This window comes from Chlorocebus sabaeus, chromosome 21 (genome assembly GCF_047675955.1).
Source record: "Chlorocebus sabaeus isolate Y175 chromosome 21, mChlSab1.0.hap1, whole genome shotgun sequence".
Lineage (NCBI taxonomy): Eukaryota > Metazoa > Chordata > Mammalia > Primates > Cercopithecidae > Chlorocebus > Chlorocebus sabaeus.
Genome location: NC_132924.1, coordinates 123678353 through 123696303, shown reverse-complemented (window position 1 = coordinate 123696303; position 17951 = coordinate 123678353). Strand labels below are relative to the sequence as shown.

Here is a 17951-nt window from a genome sequence, read left to right as displayed (position 1 = left end):
CTGGGCCTGGCCAACTTGAGGCTGCTGGGTGGGGCAGGGAGACTGGCCAGAACGTCTCTGAGAGGTCTGGAGGGGTCTGGGCAAAGGGAGAACAGAGTGGGGAACTCTGCCTCTGCCCATTGCAGCCCAATGACTCTGGCAGACTCTGGTGGGAGGGAAGCAGCCGGCAGGACTAGGGAGGGGAGGGAGGGATTGGCCTCCCCTGCCAGCCGCTCGGCCCCGGCTTTATTGTGAGCAGGAGCAGCTGCAGCGACTCTCCACATGCTGGCCCTCCCGGGGGCTCAGTCTCCAGTAAGCTCCCCGCAGGCTGAGTCCCAGCCCTAGCACTGATGCTTGGCAGCGACCACACCTCGGGGGCCCTTCTCAGGACTTGTGCTGCTGGCTCCTGGGGCCTTCTGGCTTTTTGGGCGGTGGGGCCACTGTCCTCGGGGCATCCAGGGCCTGCCTCCGGATGAGCTCGGCGTACAGCCCGCCTTTCTTCAGGAGCTCTTCATGGGTGCCAGCCTGGAAGATGGGAGGGAGGGGCGAATGGTTGCTCCAAGGCGTGCAGGCTTCAGAACGTTCCGAGGGCTAAGCCTCTCTATCAGCCATTGGGCCCACGGTCACTTAGGCCAGTGTCCCTTCTGGGGACACTCTGAAACCAATGCCCAATCTGAAAGGAACCGCCACTGGCATGCTGCATTATTTACTGCCACTTCCCTACTTAGCTGAATTTTGGAAGAACATGATTCCCTGTCCCGCTTACAGAGGCCAAGGCTCCAACTCAGGATCCATCTCCCTGCACAAGCCCCTCAGCCTTGGCTTGAATGAGCGGCTGTGAACCAATGCCACACAGCCTCTGGGGTCCTACTTCTGACTCCCTGCACAGGTTCCTTGGTGCTGCTTCTTCTGCAACTGATACCCTGGGCAGCCAGCCCTGTTCCTCGCTCACAGCACCATACTCTTTCTGAGTATGTTTCCTTTTTGTTTTTTTTAGACAGGGCCTCATTCTGATGCCAGGCTGGAGTGCAATTGCACAATCATTGTTCACTGCAGCCTCAACTTCTGGGGTCAAGTAATCCTCCTGCCTCAGCCTCCAGAGTAGCTGGGAGTACAGGCGCATGCCACCACATCCAGCTAATTTTTTATTGGGTATTTTGTAGAGACAGGGTCTCGCTATGTTGCCCAGGATGGCCTGAAGAGATCCTTCTGCTTTGGCCTCCCAAAATGCTGGGATTACAGGCACCCGGCTAGTACTTTTCCTTTTGATCCTGGGAGCTGATGGTGCAACTATACTATCCCAGGGGACAGAGGAAGAAACTGAGGGCCTGAGAGGCCAGGGCTTGGCTGAATGCAGGAACTCCTGACTCTACATGGGATGCTGCTTCCAGAATACAGCCCTGAAGGCCCTGGGGCCAGGCCACGCCTTCGTGTAACTCATTGCAGCATTGTGCCACTGTTCATGATGAAGCCATCCTCAACCCACTGATCCACGCCCCCAGGACTAACCTCCCAGACACGGCCATCGGCCATGACAATGATGCGGTGGGCCCCACGGACGGTGCTGAGCCGGTGGGCAATTACCAGCACTGTGCGGCCTGCACTGGCCCGGTCCAGGGCCTCCTGCACAACCCGCTCGGACTCTGCGTCCAGCGCGCTGGTGGCTTCATCCAGTATCAGCACTGTGGGCTGCTTGATAAGGGCTCGGGCAATGGCCAGGCGCTGCTTCTGGCCCCCAGACAGGGTAGTGCCCCGTTCACCTGGGAAGGGAGGGGCAGAGCAGGAGCCTGAAGCTGTGCACTTGAGGGTGGCCCACAAAGGGGCACAGGGTCCCACCTGAACTCCCATCAAGATCCTCTAAGTGCCCCTCTCAGCACTGTGCACCCTCGTCCTGCCTCTGACCCCCACCCCGCACTGTGCACCCTCGTCCTGCCTCTGACCTCCACCCCGCACTGTGCATGCTTGTCCTGCCTCTGACCTCCCCACCCCGCACTGTGTACCCTCCTCCTGCCTCTGACCCCCCACCCCGCACTGTGTACCCTCCTCCTGCCTCTGACCCCCCACCCCGCACTGTGCATACTCCTCCTACTGCTGGGTTGCCCCTGCACTGGCTCATCCCACCTCTGGGTCCCTCAGTCACTGTGCACACTTGCCCTGCCTCTGAGGGTGGCGTGACACCTGCCAGCAGGGCTTGGTGCACTCCAAGGGACTTGCCAAATGCCCCTCCCCAGCCATAGCAGTGCCTCAGGCCAGGATGACCCACACCCTGCCCTGTGCCTGCAGCTCCAAGCCACCTTCCCAGCCTCCCGGGTCTCTGTGGCTGTGGGGAACATCCAACACCCAAACATGGGCTCTGGGGTCCAGTGACTCCAGGGAAGTGGGATTCGAAGCCCACAGAGGACAGCACAAGTGGCAGCCTGGGAGCCAAAAAGAACCTCAAGGTGACAGCAGGGTGACAGGTCAGTAAGGACGCAGCCCCAAGAAGGCCCAAATGATCAGAAAGTACTAGGATCAGAGACACAAGGAAAGTGCCATCCAAGAGATGTGGGAGAGCACCCAATGAGGACAGCTGGCATCTGGACAGTATATGAACATGGCTGGAGGAGTCATCTAGAATATGATGGCTGGGCTGGAGACAATGACCCCACAGCTCAGAAGGCTGGACTCAGACTGACCAGAGTTGAGAAGCTCAGATATCCCTGCATGCTGAGAAGTGCTGAAACACTGTGCAACAGAGCCAAGACACTGGCCAAGAAACATGGCCCCAAAGGCTGGAAAAAGACCTGGGAGCTCCACACATCAAGCTGCAAGGTGCACGCCCTGCAGTGCCAGGCTGCGTGTTCCTAGTTCAGAACCACCAGAGCCCTCTCCTGGGGCCCATCCAGTCACCCCGATTCTAATGAGGAGAAACGACTTTAGAGATGAAAAGCTCAGGAAGGAAACAGGAGCCAGAGGGGGATGGACGGTGGAGAGGAGGCAACCCCCCGTTTCTTCTGTTCAGTCTGGGGAAGTGGCGGCTTTTTAGACTCAGTGAGGACTCCAAATACCATGCATCACTGTGTCCCTGGCCAGGGGCCTGTCATATGCCCCCTGTCGCATTCTCCAGTTCCTCCTGGAGCCCGTCCTGTCTCTGCAGGCTGCTTGGTCTGCTGGTGCTAAACCACATTGGCCTGGACTCCCCTGTCCCCACAGAACAACTCTGTCCCCTTTGGCTGTGGTTCTGGTCTTCCCTGACACAACTGTCTTTCTCCCCAGCTGTCCCTGCTGCCCTCAGTCCCGCTGGGCTGCTCACTGCTCCTGCGGAATCCTGTGTCCCAATGCCTGACCACCTGGTTCCCGGCAGACCCGAGCACCTACCAACGATGGTGTTGTAGCCCTCGGGGAAGCTGGTGATGAACTCGTGAGCATTGGCTTCCTGGGCGGCTGCGTACACCTCTTCATCGGAAGCTGCCGGCTTCCCAAAGCGGATGTTTTCCATGATGGTCGTCCCGAACAGGATGGGCTCCTGTGGGTGAGGGGTTATGGAGACAGAGTCCACAGAAACATTCTCTTTGCCCCAGAAACCTGAGGGGCCACCATGTACATTGGGACATTCCATTTGGTGGATTAGATTAGGATCTCTTGAAGAACGAGACGTTCAAAGTCAGAGGTGAAGTGAGGATGCAGAGTGGCCCCCAAAAGGGAAGGACAGGTTGACCTCCTACCAAGGACCCAGAACCCTCCTCAGGAGCAGGAGTGGGAGGAGCTGGCAGGGCGCGGTGCTGGGAACTGGGAGCTTGCATTTGCCTGCCTTCTGCAGGGGCACTCTCCCTGCGGGACAGCAGGCATGCCCTCTTCATTCACGGCCCTCGAAGGGAAGGGTGGACACTCGCTGGGCAGTGCCACCTCAAGCAGAGGGAGAATAGCTGCGGGCTCAGCAACTCCACCACGGGCTTCTCTAGACCTGGATGCTATGGGATTTTCGAGAATCCCACAGATTCCCCATCTGTGTAGACTGTTGTAAATGGGGACAAAGCGTCCCTGCTCTGGGAGACCAGGCAGAGCTGTGGCTGCTGCCGGGACAGGGATGCCTCATCCAGACAACAGCCGAGGACATGTGACGGCAGCCAGGGGTCTCCCGAGAGCAGCAAGGGTGATGAGGGTGGAAAGAAAAGAAAAGGCACCTGAGGACTAAGAGGGGCGGGGCCCAGGGGAGGACGGGCAGTGGGAGCCAAGGGCTGCCCATGTGGCCCCGCACCTGGCTGATGAAGCCGACAACCTGGCTCCGGAGCCAGGAGGGGTCAAGGGTGCGCAGGTCCCGCCCGTCCAGCATCACCACGCCTGCCGTGGGGTCGTAGAAGCGCTCCAGCAGGGAAGCCACGGTGGTCTTTCCTGGGGAATTGGGTTGAGAGGGCGGGAGGCCAGGGATTCTGGGGATTGTCCCAGGAAAGAAGGCCCCTTGTGGCAGTGGAGGAAGGGACCCCACCGGGGGGCAGGGCTCACTGCTCCCACCCTTGCTCTGAGTGGCTGCTAGAGAAGAGTCAGAGGGTGAGAAGGTGGTGGGCTCCCCTTACCTCCCCCAGACTGGCCCACGAGGGCCACGATCTTGCCAGGGGGCAGAGTCAGGGTGAAGTCTTTCAGCACCTCGAAGCCGGGGCGGCAGGGGTAGCTGGGAGGAGCCGAGAGACCCCCAGTCAGACCAGGCTCCCAGCCCTTGTTGCCCGGGTCCCTCCTGAAGTCTCCCTGTAGCCCTCTGAGAGGGCCTGTTTATGGGGGGCATTAAGCCAGACCTCCACCCCCAAATCCTCTCGCCTCATCCTCAGCCCAGGGACCCATCCCCACACCTGCTCACCCGTGCTGACCTGAAGCAGACGTTCTGAAACGTAACGGAGCCACGCAGGTGCTCTTTGGGGATGCAGCAGCCCCCAGACAGTGGGATGCAGGGGCTCAGGGCCATGTACTCAAAGACCCGGGCGCCTGCACTCAGCCCCCGGACCACCTGTGGGAGAGGATCCAAAGTCCGCAGAGAGGCAGGAGTGGGGGTGACCACAGCATCTCCAGGGAGTGGCCGTGGCTCTGGGCTGGGGTCTCCCCAGCTTCTCTACCCGCCCACACCCAGTCAACAGGCAACTCCCACAGTGGCACACACATGGCACAAACTCCACACCCCAGGCCCTCCACCCTACTGGCCACTCACCTGACCAAACAGGACAGAGAGGTTGGCCATGGACCTGGCAGAAGGAGGAGAGAGGGTTGGAATAGATGGGAATAAGAAGAGCCAGAGAGGAGGGGAAGGAAGCCATGCTGGGGTAGGGGAGCAAGGAAGCAGGTGGCCTGTGGCCAAACGCAGACTGCTCCTGCACCATGGGGGCATGGAGCCCTGGGACGCAGCAACACCAGATCGCTGAGCCCTGGCTCCCTCCTTGGCCAGATGAAGATGACAGCTGTCCCTCAGCCCAGCCCAAGCCCCAGGAGGGGGTACTCCAGGAGGAAATGGAAGTGAAGGTACAGGCCTCTGTGGGTGTCCTCCACTGCCCTGGCCTGTGGTCTGCAGGGTGAAGCCTGTGCACACATGTAGGGGTGATATCGGCCCAGAGGAAGGGAGTCCAGCTGACCCGCAAACTCCCTGCTGTGCCCTGAGGATGCAGAGGCTGCCACCGTGAACACAGATCAAGGGCGCGTGGCTCACAAGGGGAGAGCAGATCTAACACTGCAGACGCTTGGGGAAGCAATGACTTCGGCTGACATTTAGGTGGAAAAAGTGATGTTAAATCTTTTTGGAGAAAGAAGAAAACAGAAGACACTGGGTCACAGGGGAACTCTCGGGAGAACCCAAAACAAAATTCCCTGAAAAAAACTTTTCTCATGAGCTTGCCCTGCAGGTGAGTATACCCACGGTGTTATCTGTCTAGACAGTGGGTGGCCTCCTTTGCCCCGGCAGGGCTGGGATAGGGCTGGCCGGCTGCCAGGAGGCTGGGGAGGAAGGTGAGTCACTGGTCCCTGACTGGCCTGGCTGACCCGTGACAGTGTGTGTATGCCTGGTCCCCTCCTTAAGAAGAGGAAAGACTGACTCCTCAGGAACCCTTCAGCTGCGGACTCACTTCTTCCAGCACTGGGGTGGGGGTGAGTGGGAGGAGCCTCAAAATCCAAAAGGAAAAGGTCCCAGTGGACTCAGCGCAGTCAGCACTTGCTAAAGGGAGCGGGGAGGCTCCAGGCAGGAAGGAACCAGCCCAGTCAGCTATCTGTTGATGAGCAGGGGAACATTCTCCACCTGGCAGAGGGGCTGGGCAGCAACTGAAATTCAAAATGCACATGACTCACTGGAGTGCGATGACCCTGCTCTCAGGGGCCATGGGCTGTGGGCTACGGGCCTGTTCCCAGGTGAAGCCTGGCCCTGATTCTGATGAGGCAGCTGGGCCCCGCTTGCTGTCTGTTTAGGCGCCTCCCCATCTCCCTCAGGAGTGCTGAGGATGCGCTCATAGGTTAGGCTGCCTGAGGCAGGTTGGGCCATCCTGCTCCCCCCTCTGCCTTCTCTCTGCTAGACCCCAGTGCCAATGCATGGGCCCTTGGCTTGGCTGGCAGGACCCAGTGGGAAACACACCAGCTGCTTTATGCAACAAACCCAATTCCCCCAAGGTGGGTGGGGAAGAATCTCCACATAGCCAGGGCTAGAAGGACCCCCAAGAGGATGGGTCTAGGGCCTGTGGCTGTGGGAGCAGCCAGCGAAACAGTACAGACAAGCCCCTGGGGGTTCTTGTGTGTGTCATAAAATTGCGGGATGGCCAAGCAGTGCGGTGAGAGGTAAAGTCAGAGCCTCAGCCGGGCACAGTGGCTCAGGCCTGTAATCCCAGCACTTTGGGAGGCCAAGGCAGGCGGATCACGAGGTCAGGAGATCAAGACCATACTGGCTAACATGGTGAAACCTCGTCTCTACTAAAAATACAAGAAAAAATGAGCCAGGCGTGGTGGCGGGCGCCTGTAGTCCCAGCTACTCTGGAGGCTGAGGCAGGAGAATGGCGTGAACCCGGGGGGCGGAGCTTGCAGTGAGCTGAGATCGCACCACTGCACTCCAGCCTGGGTGACAGAGCGAGACTCCGTTTCAAAAAAAAAAAAAAAAAAAGTCAGAGTCTCAGGCCCTAAAGGGGAAGTGGGGGCCCCGAAGCGGGAGGGTTGGGGCTGGACAGCACAGCCACCCTCCCTACAGGGAGACTGTCCCACCATTGCCCACCACAGAGGGCTAAGGGGTGATTTTATCAAAGGAGCCACTGGGCTTTTCTCGTTTTTTTTTTTTGAGACGGAGTCTTGCTCTGTTGCCAGGCTGGAGTGCAGTGGCGCAATCTCAGCTCACTGCAAGCTCCGCCTCCCAGGTTCAAGCAATTCTCCTGCCTCAGCCTCCCGAGTAGCTGGGACTACAGGTGCGCATCACCACGCCCAGCTAAATTTTGTATTTTTAGTAGAGACGGGGTTTCACCATGTTGGCCAGGATGGTCTCGATCTCTTAACTTCAAGATCTGCCCACCCTGGCCTCCCAAAGTGCTGGGATTATAGGTGTGAGCCACCGTGCCTGGCCGCCACTAGGCTTCTTATGGGTCCTCAGGACTAAAACGACTGTCCTGTTTGGTGAGGCCAAAGCTTTGGTCACGGGAAGTGGGTCAGCACTGAGCAGGGCAGGCAGTGGTGGAAGCAGCCTCCCCCAGGCCCCATCTCTGTCACAGGGAGAACACCTGAATTCCAAAGCCACGAGGGAATAGCTCCCTGGGCTGGAGGAGGGATGAGGCTTCCCAGGAGGCCTGAGCCCAGGCCAGAAAGGGTCTGAACGTGTTCAGATTAGAGAGCATCGAGCAGAAATGGGGCCCACGAGGGTGTTCGTGCATCTGCGGAAATGGGAGGAAGATCTCTGTGGAATGTCAGGTTTGGGGCTGAAAATGGGAGCCTGTCTCCATCCGCCTCCCCCTTCCTGGGACAGTACGCCCTGCAGTGAGGGCTTCCGATCCGGTGGACACCCACGCAGGGGTGCACCACGCAGCAGGGGGAGGACACATGCCTCAGCAGAATGGGGTGGGGGCCCAGGAGGAAGAGCAGGGGGTTTGTTGGGGAGGGAGGGGGTGGCAGAGGTGATGTACGGTTGGTGGAGACAGGTCTTCACCATTTGATGATCTGTTGCAGCATATTTACTATCTCATTATTTACCATATTTATGTACAACTGCTTTTGTTTAGCTTGGAAAGAGATAGGAACGGGGAGGCCCGCCTTGAGCTGTCTGGTGATCGGCTCTGGTCACCCCAGAGGCTCAGCTGAGCGAGTGGTTTCGGACCAACGCAAAGCAATAAGCTATAAGGGTGGGGTGTGTGGGGACAGGGGTCAATTTGTCATCCCTGGAAGTGGCAGGCATAGGGAAGGGCAGCTCACAAAGCCTGTCAAGGATGGTCCTTCCATGCATAGAATGTCACAGCCTGCAGCGGAAGAGAATTCGGACAGGCTGCAACACGGAGGAAGCTGAGGACACAATGTGGAGTGACAAAACGCAGTCACAAAAGGACACAGTCTGACTCCACTTATAGGACGTCTCTAGAGTTGTCAAATCATAAGGACAGAAAGCGCAATGGTGGGTGCCAGGGGCTGGGGGAGGGCGAATGGGGATTCGCCCCGCTCTGCCAGATAAAGAGTTCTGGAGACGGACGGCGGTGCCAGCCACACAGCAATGTGAGTACACCCACTGCCAATGAGCCGCACACTTCAAAATGGTTAAAATGCTGCATTTTATGTTATGTGTACTTTACCACAGCTAAAACAAATTTTTAAAAACCTGTCAAGGAAACTTTTGGGTCCTTTGGAAGGCTGAAGATGACACGCACCTGCCTGCTGCAGCACCACTGCCCCGGCCGGGAGGGTTGTTCTGGGCCCTGAGGGGCTCTCTCTCCCCGACCCTATGCATCCCTGGGGGAGCTGGGCAGGCCTGGGGCTGCACAGCAGTCAGCCCCCAGAAAAGGCTGCAACCGTGTCCCCTGACCCAGCAGGGCTCTGGAGGGTGGCAGGGGGATCTGTAGCAATGGGAACAGCCCCCACTTACCTTTGTACTGTCTGGGAGGCCACCAGGAAGGACATGAGGTCTCCCCCTGTCAGCTGCTGTCCGGCCACAAGGGAGCCCCCAATAAACAGGGTACCCAAGACCATGCCTGCAGGAGAGGGTACAGTGAGGGAGGACGAAGTTGGAGCAGAGGAAACAGCGCTGGGCCTGCTCTGCCAGTGCTGGCTGTGAGAGTCAGGTGAGGCACATGGCTGGTCCCAGCCCTGGCTTCCTCCTCGGAAGAGCAAGTCGGGGTGGGCACGCCTCCATGGCCTCCTCGAGGGTGGCCCTGTGCATTCCGCATGGGATCCCATAGCTGGGTTGGGACATTGGTACCCTCCCTTTACCTGCAAGAGTTAGCAGCTGGCCCGAGGCGAATGCAGGCAGCCAGCAGATAGAGGGCGGGCCTTTGCCTGCCTTGGCTGCTCCCAGATCCTCCCCAGCCCACAAGTGCCCCTCCAACCCCCAACTGGCTCACTCACAGTTGAAGGCGATGTTGGAAAGCCCTTGGAACAAGGCGATGCCCCGGCCCAGCTCCTCTGCCCGGCAGCGGCATGCTTCCAGCTCTGCCCCGTAGCACCTGGTGACAGAGGCCAGTGCACTCAGGAGGCAGCTGGGCTGGCACGAAGGGTGGACAGGGTGTGGGGGACATCTCTGCTTTGTGCTTGGCCCTCCCAGGACTCACTCCTCTTCCCGTTGCTCCATGGCGAAGGCACGCACAGTCCGGACATTGCCCAGGGCCTCATCTGCTACGCCCATCGCCCTGGCGATCTGCAAGGAGTTCAGGAAATGGGACAAGGAGTCCAGGTTGGGGAGAGGGAGGAGTTCCAGGGAGTGGAAAGAGAAACGGTGTGGGGAGGGTGAGGAGGACGGTCAGGAATGCCAGTACCTGCTCCTGACACTGGCGAGACAATTTTCGGAGGCCGGAGCCCATCAGGGTGCCCACTCCCATCAGGGCTGGCGTAGCCACCATCAGCAGCAGCGTGAGGCGTGTAGACAGCATGGACAGGGACACCAGGCAGCCTGCCACCTGGGTGCAGCTTCGCAGCCCCTAGGGAGGGGGAGGGAAGGCGGGAGGCTACAGCGTCTGCACCATGACAGGAAGGACTTTTCCAAGGGTCAGCTGGCTGCAGCTCTGCACTCCCAAGGCCAAGGCCCCAGGTCTTGGCCCCTGGGAGGCCCAGTGGCAGTCCACCGGTCACAGTACATAACCCTAACTTGGCCAGTTTGGGTGCAAGCAGCAGGCCTCAAGGGGCCAAGTGAGAATGCTATGAACTGTGGCATCCTTCCCCTAGACAAATCCCAGCTTGCTTCTCTTTCTGTTCTAGGAACTGAACAAAGAGAACCGCATGGCGGTATACCAGTGACCGCCTAGGCCAGTGTGTGGCACAATCCCGCAGCCACAGAGTCAGTGGGGGAGGATAAGGGGATGGCATCGGTGTTAGGTAGGCAATGGGCGTAGCAGATGAGGCCCTGGGCAACGTCCAGACTGTGCGTGCCTTCGCCATGGAGCAACGGGAAGAGGAGTGAGTCCTGGGAGGGCCGAGCACAAAGCAGACCCTCTGTGCATGCTCAATGCTTGTCAGCAATCCAGGCACTCTGGGGACAAGGCAGGCGAAGTGATTTTGCTCTTGCCAGGAAAGGCTCTTGTCTGAGTGCTTGGGAAGGCTTTCCAGGGAAGATTCGGTTTCAGAGCAGTGGAGAAGCAGCCTGTACTGACCTTGGACACTGCCTCTACACTTTCCTTCTATGAACTTCCATGGTCCCTCACCCACAGCCTCACCAGGCAGTGGGCTTCTCGAGTCAGTGTGCGCCTGTCAGCCCAACATCAGGGCTGGGGCAGGCAGGGCTGGCCTGGCGAGTCCACGTGGGAAAGTGTGTGTGTGGATGTGGAGGGGCCACTGGGCCACTGACCTGGGAGATGACGAGCTTGAAGGATGACTTAAACTCCTGCACGTCAGTCGTCAAGCGGCTCACCAGCTGCCCTGTTTTATTGGCATCAAAGAAGGCGATGTCTTGTCTGGCATGGGACATGGACCAACAAGCAGGGAAGAAGAGGGAGACATTACTTCAGGATGAGGCCCCACCCCCAGGCCCCCTCGGACCATCAGTCACCCCAACTCTGCACCCTGCAGCTGGCAATACCGGAGCAGGGAGCTGAAGAGGGCCCTCCGCATGTCCACAGCCATGCGCTCGCCAATGTGGGACAGCAGCACCAGGTACCCGAAGGTCAGCAGTCCCTGCGAAAGAGCCCAGCGCACTCAGGGATGCCTTGGGTGGCTCCTCGGCGGCCCCCAGCCCCACTCCCAGCTGTACCTGGACACCATAGAGGATAAGCAGGTGGGTGCTGAGTTTCCGGGACTCAGTCATGAAACTCCCCACGTGGTCCCTCGTGTACTTGGCCACAATCTCTACCAGCTGGCCCAGGAGCAGGGGGATCTGTACATTCACTAGTGCCGCACCCAAGGCCAGCTGCAATGGGGAGGCAGAGGGTACAAATGTTTTGAGTGGGGGAGCCACACTCCTCCCCATCCCCAGCCAGATCTTGGCCCTTCCTCTCCCACTACTGAGCCCTGCTCTTGTCCAGGTCGTGGCTGGTCATTTGGACCTACATCAGTGCCTCTCAGAGGCTCAAACCCTGGCTTCCAGCCCCCACAGACCTCTGCACACCCAGCCACCCAGTGTTGATGCCCCTGGCACCCCTGGCACCCTGGCTAGCCCTCACTGCTCCCGTGAGCTCTCCCCTGAGAGGCAGCGAGGCAGGAATGCCATCCCTTTGTAGCTCTGGGTCCTGCCCTGTCCCCAGGATGGAGAAGTGGGGAAAGCCTCACCACGATGGCTACCCCCAGGGCCAGCAGGTGGGGGCGCAGAAACTGCCAGAAGAGCTTCCAGTTAAAGCGAGATCCCACGACACGGGGTGTGGAGCTGGCAGGAGGGGCCTCTTCTGCCTCACAGAGGGCCACAAAGTAGAGGCGGGGACACTTACTCAGTACCACAGGGCCTAGCAGGGCTCCCCCAACCCAGCACCAGGCAGAGGGGCTCTGTCTGGGAGCTAGAGGGGCGCGAGGGAGGTGGGCCCAGAGCTGGGACCGCAGGTGGGCCACGGCCCGGAGGAGGGTGGAGCTGCGGTAGCCATCAGAGTACCTGTAAGGAGAAAGAGGCATGGATGGCTCAAGGCTCCAACTGCCCTCCAACTGACCAGCATACCCACGGGGCTCTGGCCGAGCCCTCTGGAAGCAGCACTTCCTCTTCCTTCAGGCCCTCACCCCTGCCCTTCCCAGGGCTCTTCTGAAGCAACTTCAGTTTCTAAGACAGACGTCCATGGGCAAAGTCACAGAGGAATGAGACGCTGAGCAAAAAATCGAGTCTTTTGTCTTATTCCCCTGGGCGCCTCTCAGGCCACAGCCAGCCAGCCAGGGTCCTCGCAGCCTCGACTCCAGGCTCTGACAGAATGACAGACTGAAGAACTGGATGGCATATTAGATGGCCACACACTGCCTGGACAGGACGGGGCCGGGGATTTAAGGGACTATGGTGCAGAGGTGAGGAAAGAGAGCTGCTCCTGTGCCCGGCATGGGACTTGCTCACAGCAGCCACCAGGGCAGACATGGCTCCACCTCCTGGAGCTAATGGGCCACTTCCCTTGATCCTCACCTCCCTAGGAGGGAGGTGCCATTATTCTCACTTGACAGATGAAAAAAATCATGTGGAGCTAAGAGAGCTGAAATAATTTGTCCCCAGGCTGCAGAACCGGGACGAGCAGGGAACCAAGTCTGCAGTCTGACTCCAGCACCCAGACTGTCTCTACTCTGCCAGTGTGCCGTGTCTTCTGATGTCCCAGGCCCATGACCCCACCTCCCCTCCCTGGCCTGGGGCACCATGGACACACACTCCTTCTCCACAGCTGAAGGAGGAAACAAAGAAAAATAAAAATTCTAGTAACTTATCTTGTCATCTTGGATAGACCAATTACCTTCTCTTTCCTTCAGCTGCCGCATCTATAAAATGCTAACATTGATTCCACTATTCTAGACATTTTTTTTTAAATTAATTAATTTTTTTGAGAAAGAGTCTCGCTCTGTCACCCCGGCTGGAGTGAAGTGGCATAATCTCAGCTCACTGCAACCTCTGCCTCCCGGGTACAAGAGATTCTTCTGCCTCAGCCTCCTGAGCAGCTGGTACTACAGGCACGTGCCACCACACCCAGCTAATTTTTGTATTTTTAGTAGAGACGGGGTTTTGCTATATTGGCAAGGCTGGTCTTGAACTCCTGACCTTGTGATCTACCCACCTCAGCCTCCCAAAGTGCTGGGATTACAGGCATGAGTCACTGCATCTGGCCTATTCTAGACATTTTGAACCTACTGTGTGCAGGTGCTCTGCTTGGGTGATGGAGAGGATGGAGATGAACATGACAGCTGAAGTAACTCCCCTCACAGTAGTCATGCTTGAGTGCAGGAGACTCACAGTTAACTGGAAATCAGAGGCACAAAACAGCTTGAAGTCCTGCTCCTCCTTCTCCTCAGAGGGAGTCAGGAAAGGCCTTCTAGGTGAGGCCTGAGGGGGAACAGGAGGCCAGGCCCAGGTGGGGGTGGGCTATAAAGGGGAGAGCTCTAGGCACAGGGAAAGTAAGTCTGAGTGTCTGCAGTACAAAACGATGGGAGAGAAGTTTCAGGAATTGTGTGGCTGAAGCCTTGCCTACAAGAAGGGAGAAGAGACATGAGACTTGGGGGGGGGGGGGGGGGGCAGTTTTCTAGTTCTTATAAAGCTCCTGGACTTGGGGGGCAATAAGGGTCGTGGTGATTTTTAGGCTGAGGTGTAACAAGATCAGGTTTGCATTTTAAAGATCACAGCATGGCCAGGTGCAGTGTCTCATGCCTGTAATCCCAACACTTTGGTAGGCTGAGGCAGGTGGATCATTTGAGGCCAGGAGTTCAAAATCAACATGCTGAAACCGTGTCTCTACTAAAAATTAGCCAGGTGTGGTGGTGTGTGCCTGTGGTCCCAGCTACTTGGGAGGCTGAGGCAGAGAATCACTTGAACCTGGGAGGAGGAGGTTGCAGTGAGCCAAGATCGTGCTACCGTATGCCAGCCTGGGCAACAGAGACTCTGTCTTGAAAAAGAAAAAAAGATCATAGCAGAGGGGTGTGGGCTGGAGGCAGACAGGACTGGTTGTAGGAAGCAGAAGTTATCCAGCCAGGAGAAGAGGGTGAGATCTAGAAGATCTAGATGAGGTTACTGATGGGGAAAGGCTTTAAAAAAGTAATAGTGTGAGTTTTTCTCTTTACCATCATGGCCTTTCACATCCCTAGACCCTTCTAGTTGCAGTCTTCATCTCATCCTTCCCTTGCTGTGCCTTTTGCCTACATGAGGCCTTCTCCCACCCCATTCCAACATGCCAGGTTTTTATGTCCTGTTTTCCACTGTGTTCTTGTTTCTAGCATAAAGATAGAGATGCTTACTCTCCTTCTGCCTTGTGTAACTGTCCAGTTTTCCCATTACACCATGTGTTTCTGAAAGGCAGGAAATTATATCTTAGATAGCACTGGCAGAACTCTGGTACATAATAGATGTTCTGCAAATGTTTATGTTTGTTGAGCACATGCATGCCCTCATTAGAGGCGCAGGACAATCTGACCTAACTACTACAGGGTTTTGCAAATGTTTACACTTACTGTGGCCTACAGCAAGAAACATATCTTACATTGCAACCCAGTACAATGAACACATACATACCACACAAAATGGAAATGCTTCACAAAATAATATTTTCTCTAATTCTTAACATGCCCCTTGCCTCCCCTCCCTTCCCCCTCCTCTCCTCTCCCTTCCCCTCTCTTCCCCTCCCTTCCCCACCCTTTCCTTCCCTTCCCTTCCTTTCCTTTCCTTTATCTAAGACAGGGTCTCACTCTGTTGCCCAGGCTGGAGAGTAGTGGCGCTATCTTGGCTGACTGCAACCTCCACCTCCCAGATTCAAGCGATTCTCCTGCCTTCGCCTCCCAAGTAGCTGGGACTACAGGCACCCACAACCATGCCTGGTTAATTTTTGTATTTTTAGAACAGACAGGACTTCACCATGTTGGCTAGGCTGGTCTCGAACTCCTGACCTCAAGTGATCTGCCTGTCCCGGCTCCTCAAAGTGGTGGGATTACAGGTGTGAGCCACCACACCTGGCTAATTTTTGTATTTTTAATAGAGATGGGGCTTCACTATGTTGGCCAGGCTGGTCTTGAACTCCTGACCTCCAGTGATCTGCCTGCCTTGGCCCCCAAAGTGCTGGGATTACAGGTGTGAACCACTGTGCCTGGCCTACATTTACATTTGTTTATTTATTTATTTATTTGAGACGGAGTCTTGCTCTGTCATGCTGGAGTGCAATGGCGCAATCTCGGCTCACTGCAACCTCTGCCTCCTGGGTTTGAGCAATTCTCTTGCCTCAGCCTCCCGAATAGCTGGGACTACAGGCGCGTGCAACCACACCTGGCAAATTTTCATATTTTTAATAGAGATGGGGTTTCACCACGTTGGCCAGGCTGGTCTTGAACTCCTGACCTCAGGTGATCCGCCTGCCTTGGCCTCCCAAAGTGCTGGGATTATAGGCGCGAGCCACCGCTCCCAGCTTATATTTACTTTTAAATGGTCCTGACCAACTGAATTCATTTCATAATCTATTGAAAAATACTGACTAATGAACATATATATACTTGAATATTATTTGATGTCTTTCCTTGGGTTTTTCTCTGGCTTAAATAATATCAACACCTTTCCTCTTTCCTAAGGACTGTTTTTAAACCTTTCAATAATTTAGCATGGTCTTTTTCCAGCTTCTTGCATTGTCTCCAAACTAACACTCTAAGAAAGGCTTGGTCATTGCTAAGAGCATATGGATTACTTCCCAGCACCAAGACTTCCAGCTCCAGCTCGATCCAGCTCTTGTCCTCCATCAGTCAGATGGGCTTTCCAAATGAGACAACTCCATATCCACCTGCCCTTGGGAATCTTCTATCTGTTTGTCCCCCAAGTAATTCGTTGTAGGATTAGAAAGGACAGCCAGGTGAGGTGGCTCACGCCTGTAATCCCAGCACTTTGGGAGGCTGAGGCAGGCAGATCACCTGAGGTCAGGAGTTCAAGACCAGCCTGGCCACCAACATGACGAAACTCTGTCTCTACTGAAAATACAAAAATTAGCCGGGTGTGGTGCACGTCTGTAAGTCCAGCTACTTGGGTGGCTGAAGCATGAGAATTGCTCAAACCCAGGAGGTAGAGGTTGCAGTTAGCTGAGATCACGCCACTGCAGTCCAGCCTGGGTGACAGAGTGAGACTCTGTCTCAAAAAAAAAAAAAAAAAAAAGGAATCAGTCCCTTCTCATAAAGCATTTACATTCCAGTTGTAGTTTCAGGGTCCTTGTTTGTTTCCCACCTGTCTATCTGTCTGTCTCTCTCTCGACCAACCTGTGTAGAGTGTTTCGCCAAAAACACGCATGCACAAGTTATTAGACTGACTCTTTTTTTTTTTTTTTTTTTTTTTGAGACAGAGTCTCACTATCTATCACCCACGGTGGAGTGCAGTGGTCGTGACTTCGACTCACTGAAACCTCCGCCTCCCAGGTTGAAGCGATTCTCCTGCCTCAGCCTTCCAAGTAGCTGGAATTACAGGCGCGTGCCACTAGTCACGGCAAATTTTTGTATTTTTTGGTAGAGACGGGGTTTTGCCATGTTGGCCAGGCTGATCTCAAACTCCTGGCCTCCCAAAGTACTGGGATTACAGGCGTGAGCCACCGTGCCCGGCCTATTAGATTGGCTCTTTATCCCTGCTGAACATCTCTAGCTCTTCTTTGACTCACTTTGAATCCTGGGAGCACCACTACATTAAATGTCTCTTGATACTAATAAGAATTTTCATCCAAATCGCCCAATCAACTCGGGGTCCAGGAAAGGCGACCCCTGGCCGAGAGTGCGGACTGGGCGTGGTCACAGACCCAGAGCGTTCCCTCCTTCTGGCTGACACGCCGATGCAGACGCCGGAACCTCCTGCTGGCGCCTGGAGTGTCACTATAAATAACTGAGACCAATACCCGCGGAGCGACATTCCACCCCGGCAGGTCTGGCCTACAGCTCCCAGCAAGCCTCGCGCAAGCCCGCGGACTCCATCTCCCGGCGGGCCCGGCACTGCCCTGCCGGTCGGTCAATGGCCCGCACTGAGTAGGTTTTTCCCTTTTTACCTGACAGCTGAGAATGTCTGGAAGCGGAGGGGCACTAGCGGCCTGCCTGGGAATGGGCCACCCCGAATCCCGACCCGAAATAAATGCACCAGCATGCTGGGGCGCGAAAACAGGAGCAGCAGGCAATAGCACTTTCACCCTTATCCCATTGAGGGCTCCATGATGGCTGCCGCCCCCATCCCGACAATCCCCTCGCGCCTTGGCGGTGATTGGTGAAAAGACACATCAATCTCGTTTCAAGCTGTGACTGGAGGGTACGTTGTCAACCCCCTCCTTTCGGAACTGTGATTGGAGAGATTCGCCTACCCGCCCGATCCCCTGCTCTGGGCGGAGCCGAGTAGGAAGTGGGCCTGCCTTTTGCTCGGTGCGCCAGTGGGCTCCGAGTGACGTCTAAAGGGTGTGCGCCGTCCGGCCCTCCACGCTACGGAGTATCCATGGTAACGCGTCAGCCGCCGACCTCGGGCAATTTTCCCAAGGCTTGAGGATCTCTAGATGTCCCGTCATCTCCAGGGCGTGTAGAACGGGCTTTGGGGGAGGAATGAACAAAAATCGACTGGGAGTTTTTTCAAAACACGCACATATACCCTGCCACCCACCCCGCTCTCCTAGGCGCGTCAGAACTGCTGGGACATCTGTCACGTCCCCGGTGATTCTGACACTCTTGCCCTACGCCTCAGCTATTGAGAACTACTGGTATGGAGGTCT

The 17951-nt window shown here is 56.5% G+C and overlaps 1 protein-coding gene across 1 annotated transcript; it reads right to left on the bottom strand.

Moving 5' to 3' along the window:
• Positions 1-148: 148 nt before the first annotated feature.
• ABCB8 (ATP binding cassette subfamily B member 8) lies at positions 149-17434 on the bottom strand. The gene is made up of 16 exons (XM_007983475.3): positions 17247-17434; positions 11857-12169; positions 11342-11497; positions 11171-11265; positions 10940-11045; positions 9915-10076; positions 9711-9796; positions 9508-9605; positions 9029-9134; positions 5156-5189; positions 4821-4957; positions 4533-4627; positions 4217-4350; positions 3337-3484; positions 1489-1739; positions 149-504 (listed from the first exon to the last, which is right to left on the bottom strand). Exons 1-16 carry the CDS (start codon positions 17339-17341, stop codon positions 364-366), a joined length of 2157 nt encoding a protein of 718 aa, XP_007981666.3. The 5' UTR covers positions 17342-17434; the 3' UTR covers positions 149-363.
• Positions 17435-17951: the final 517 nt, after the last annotated feature.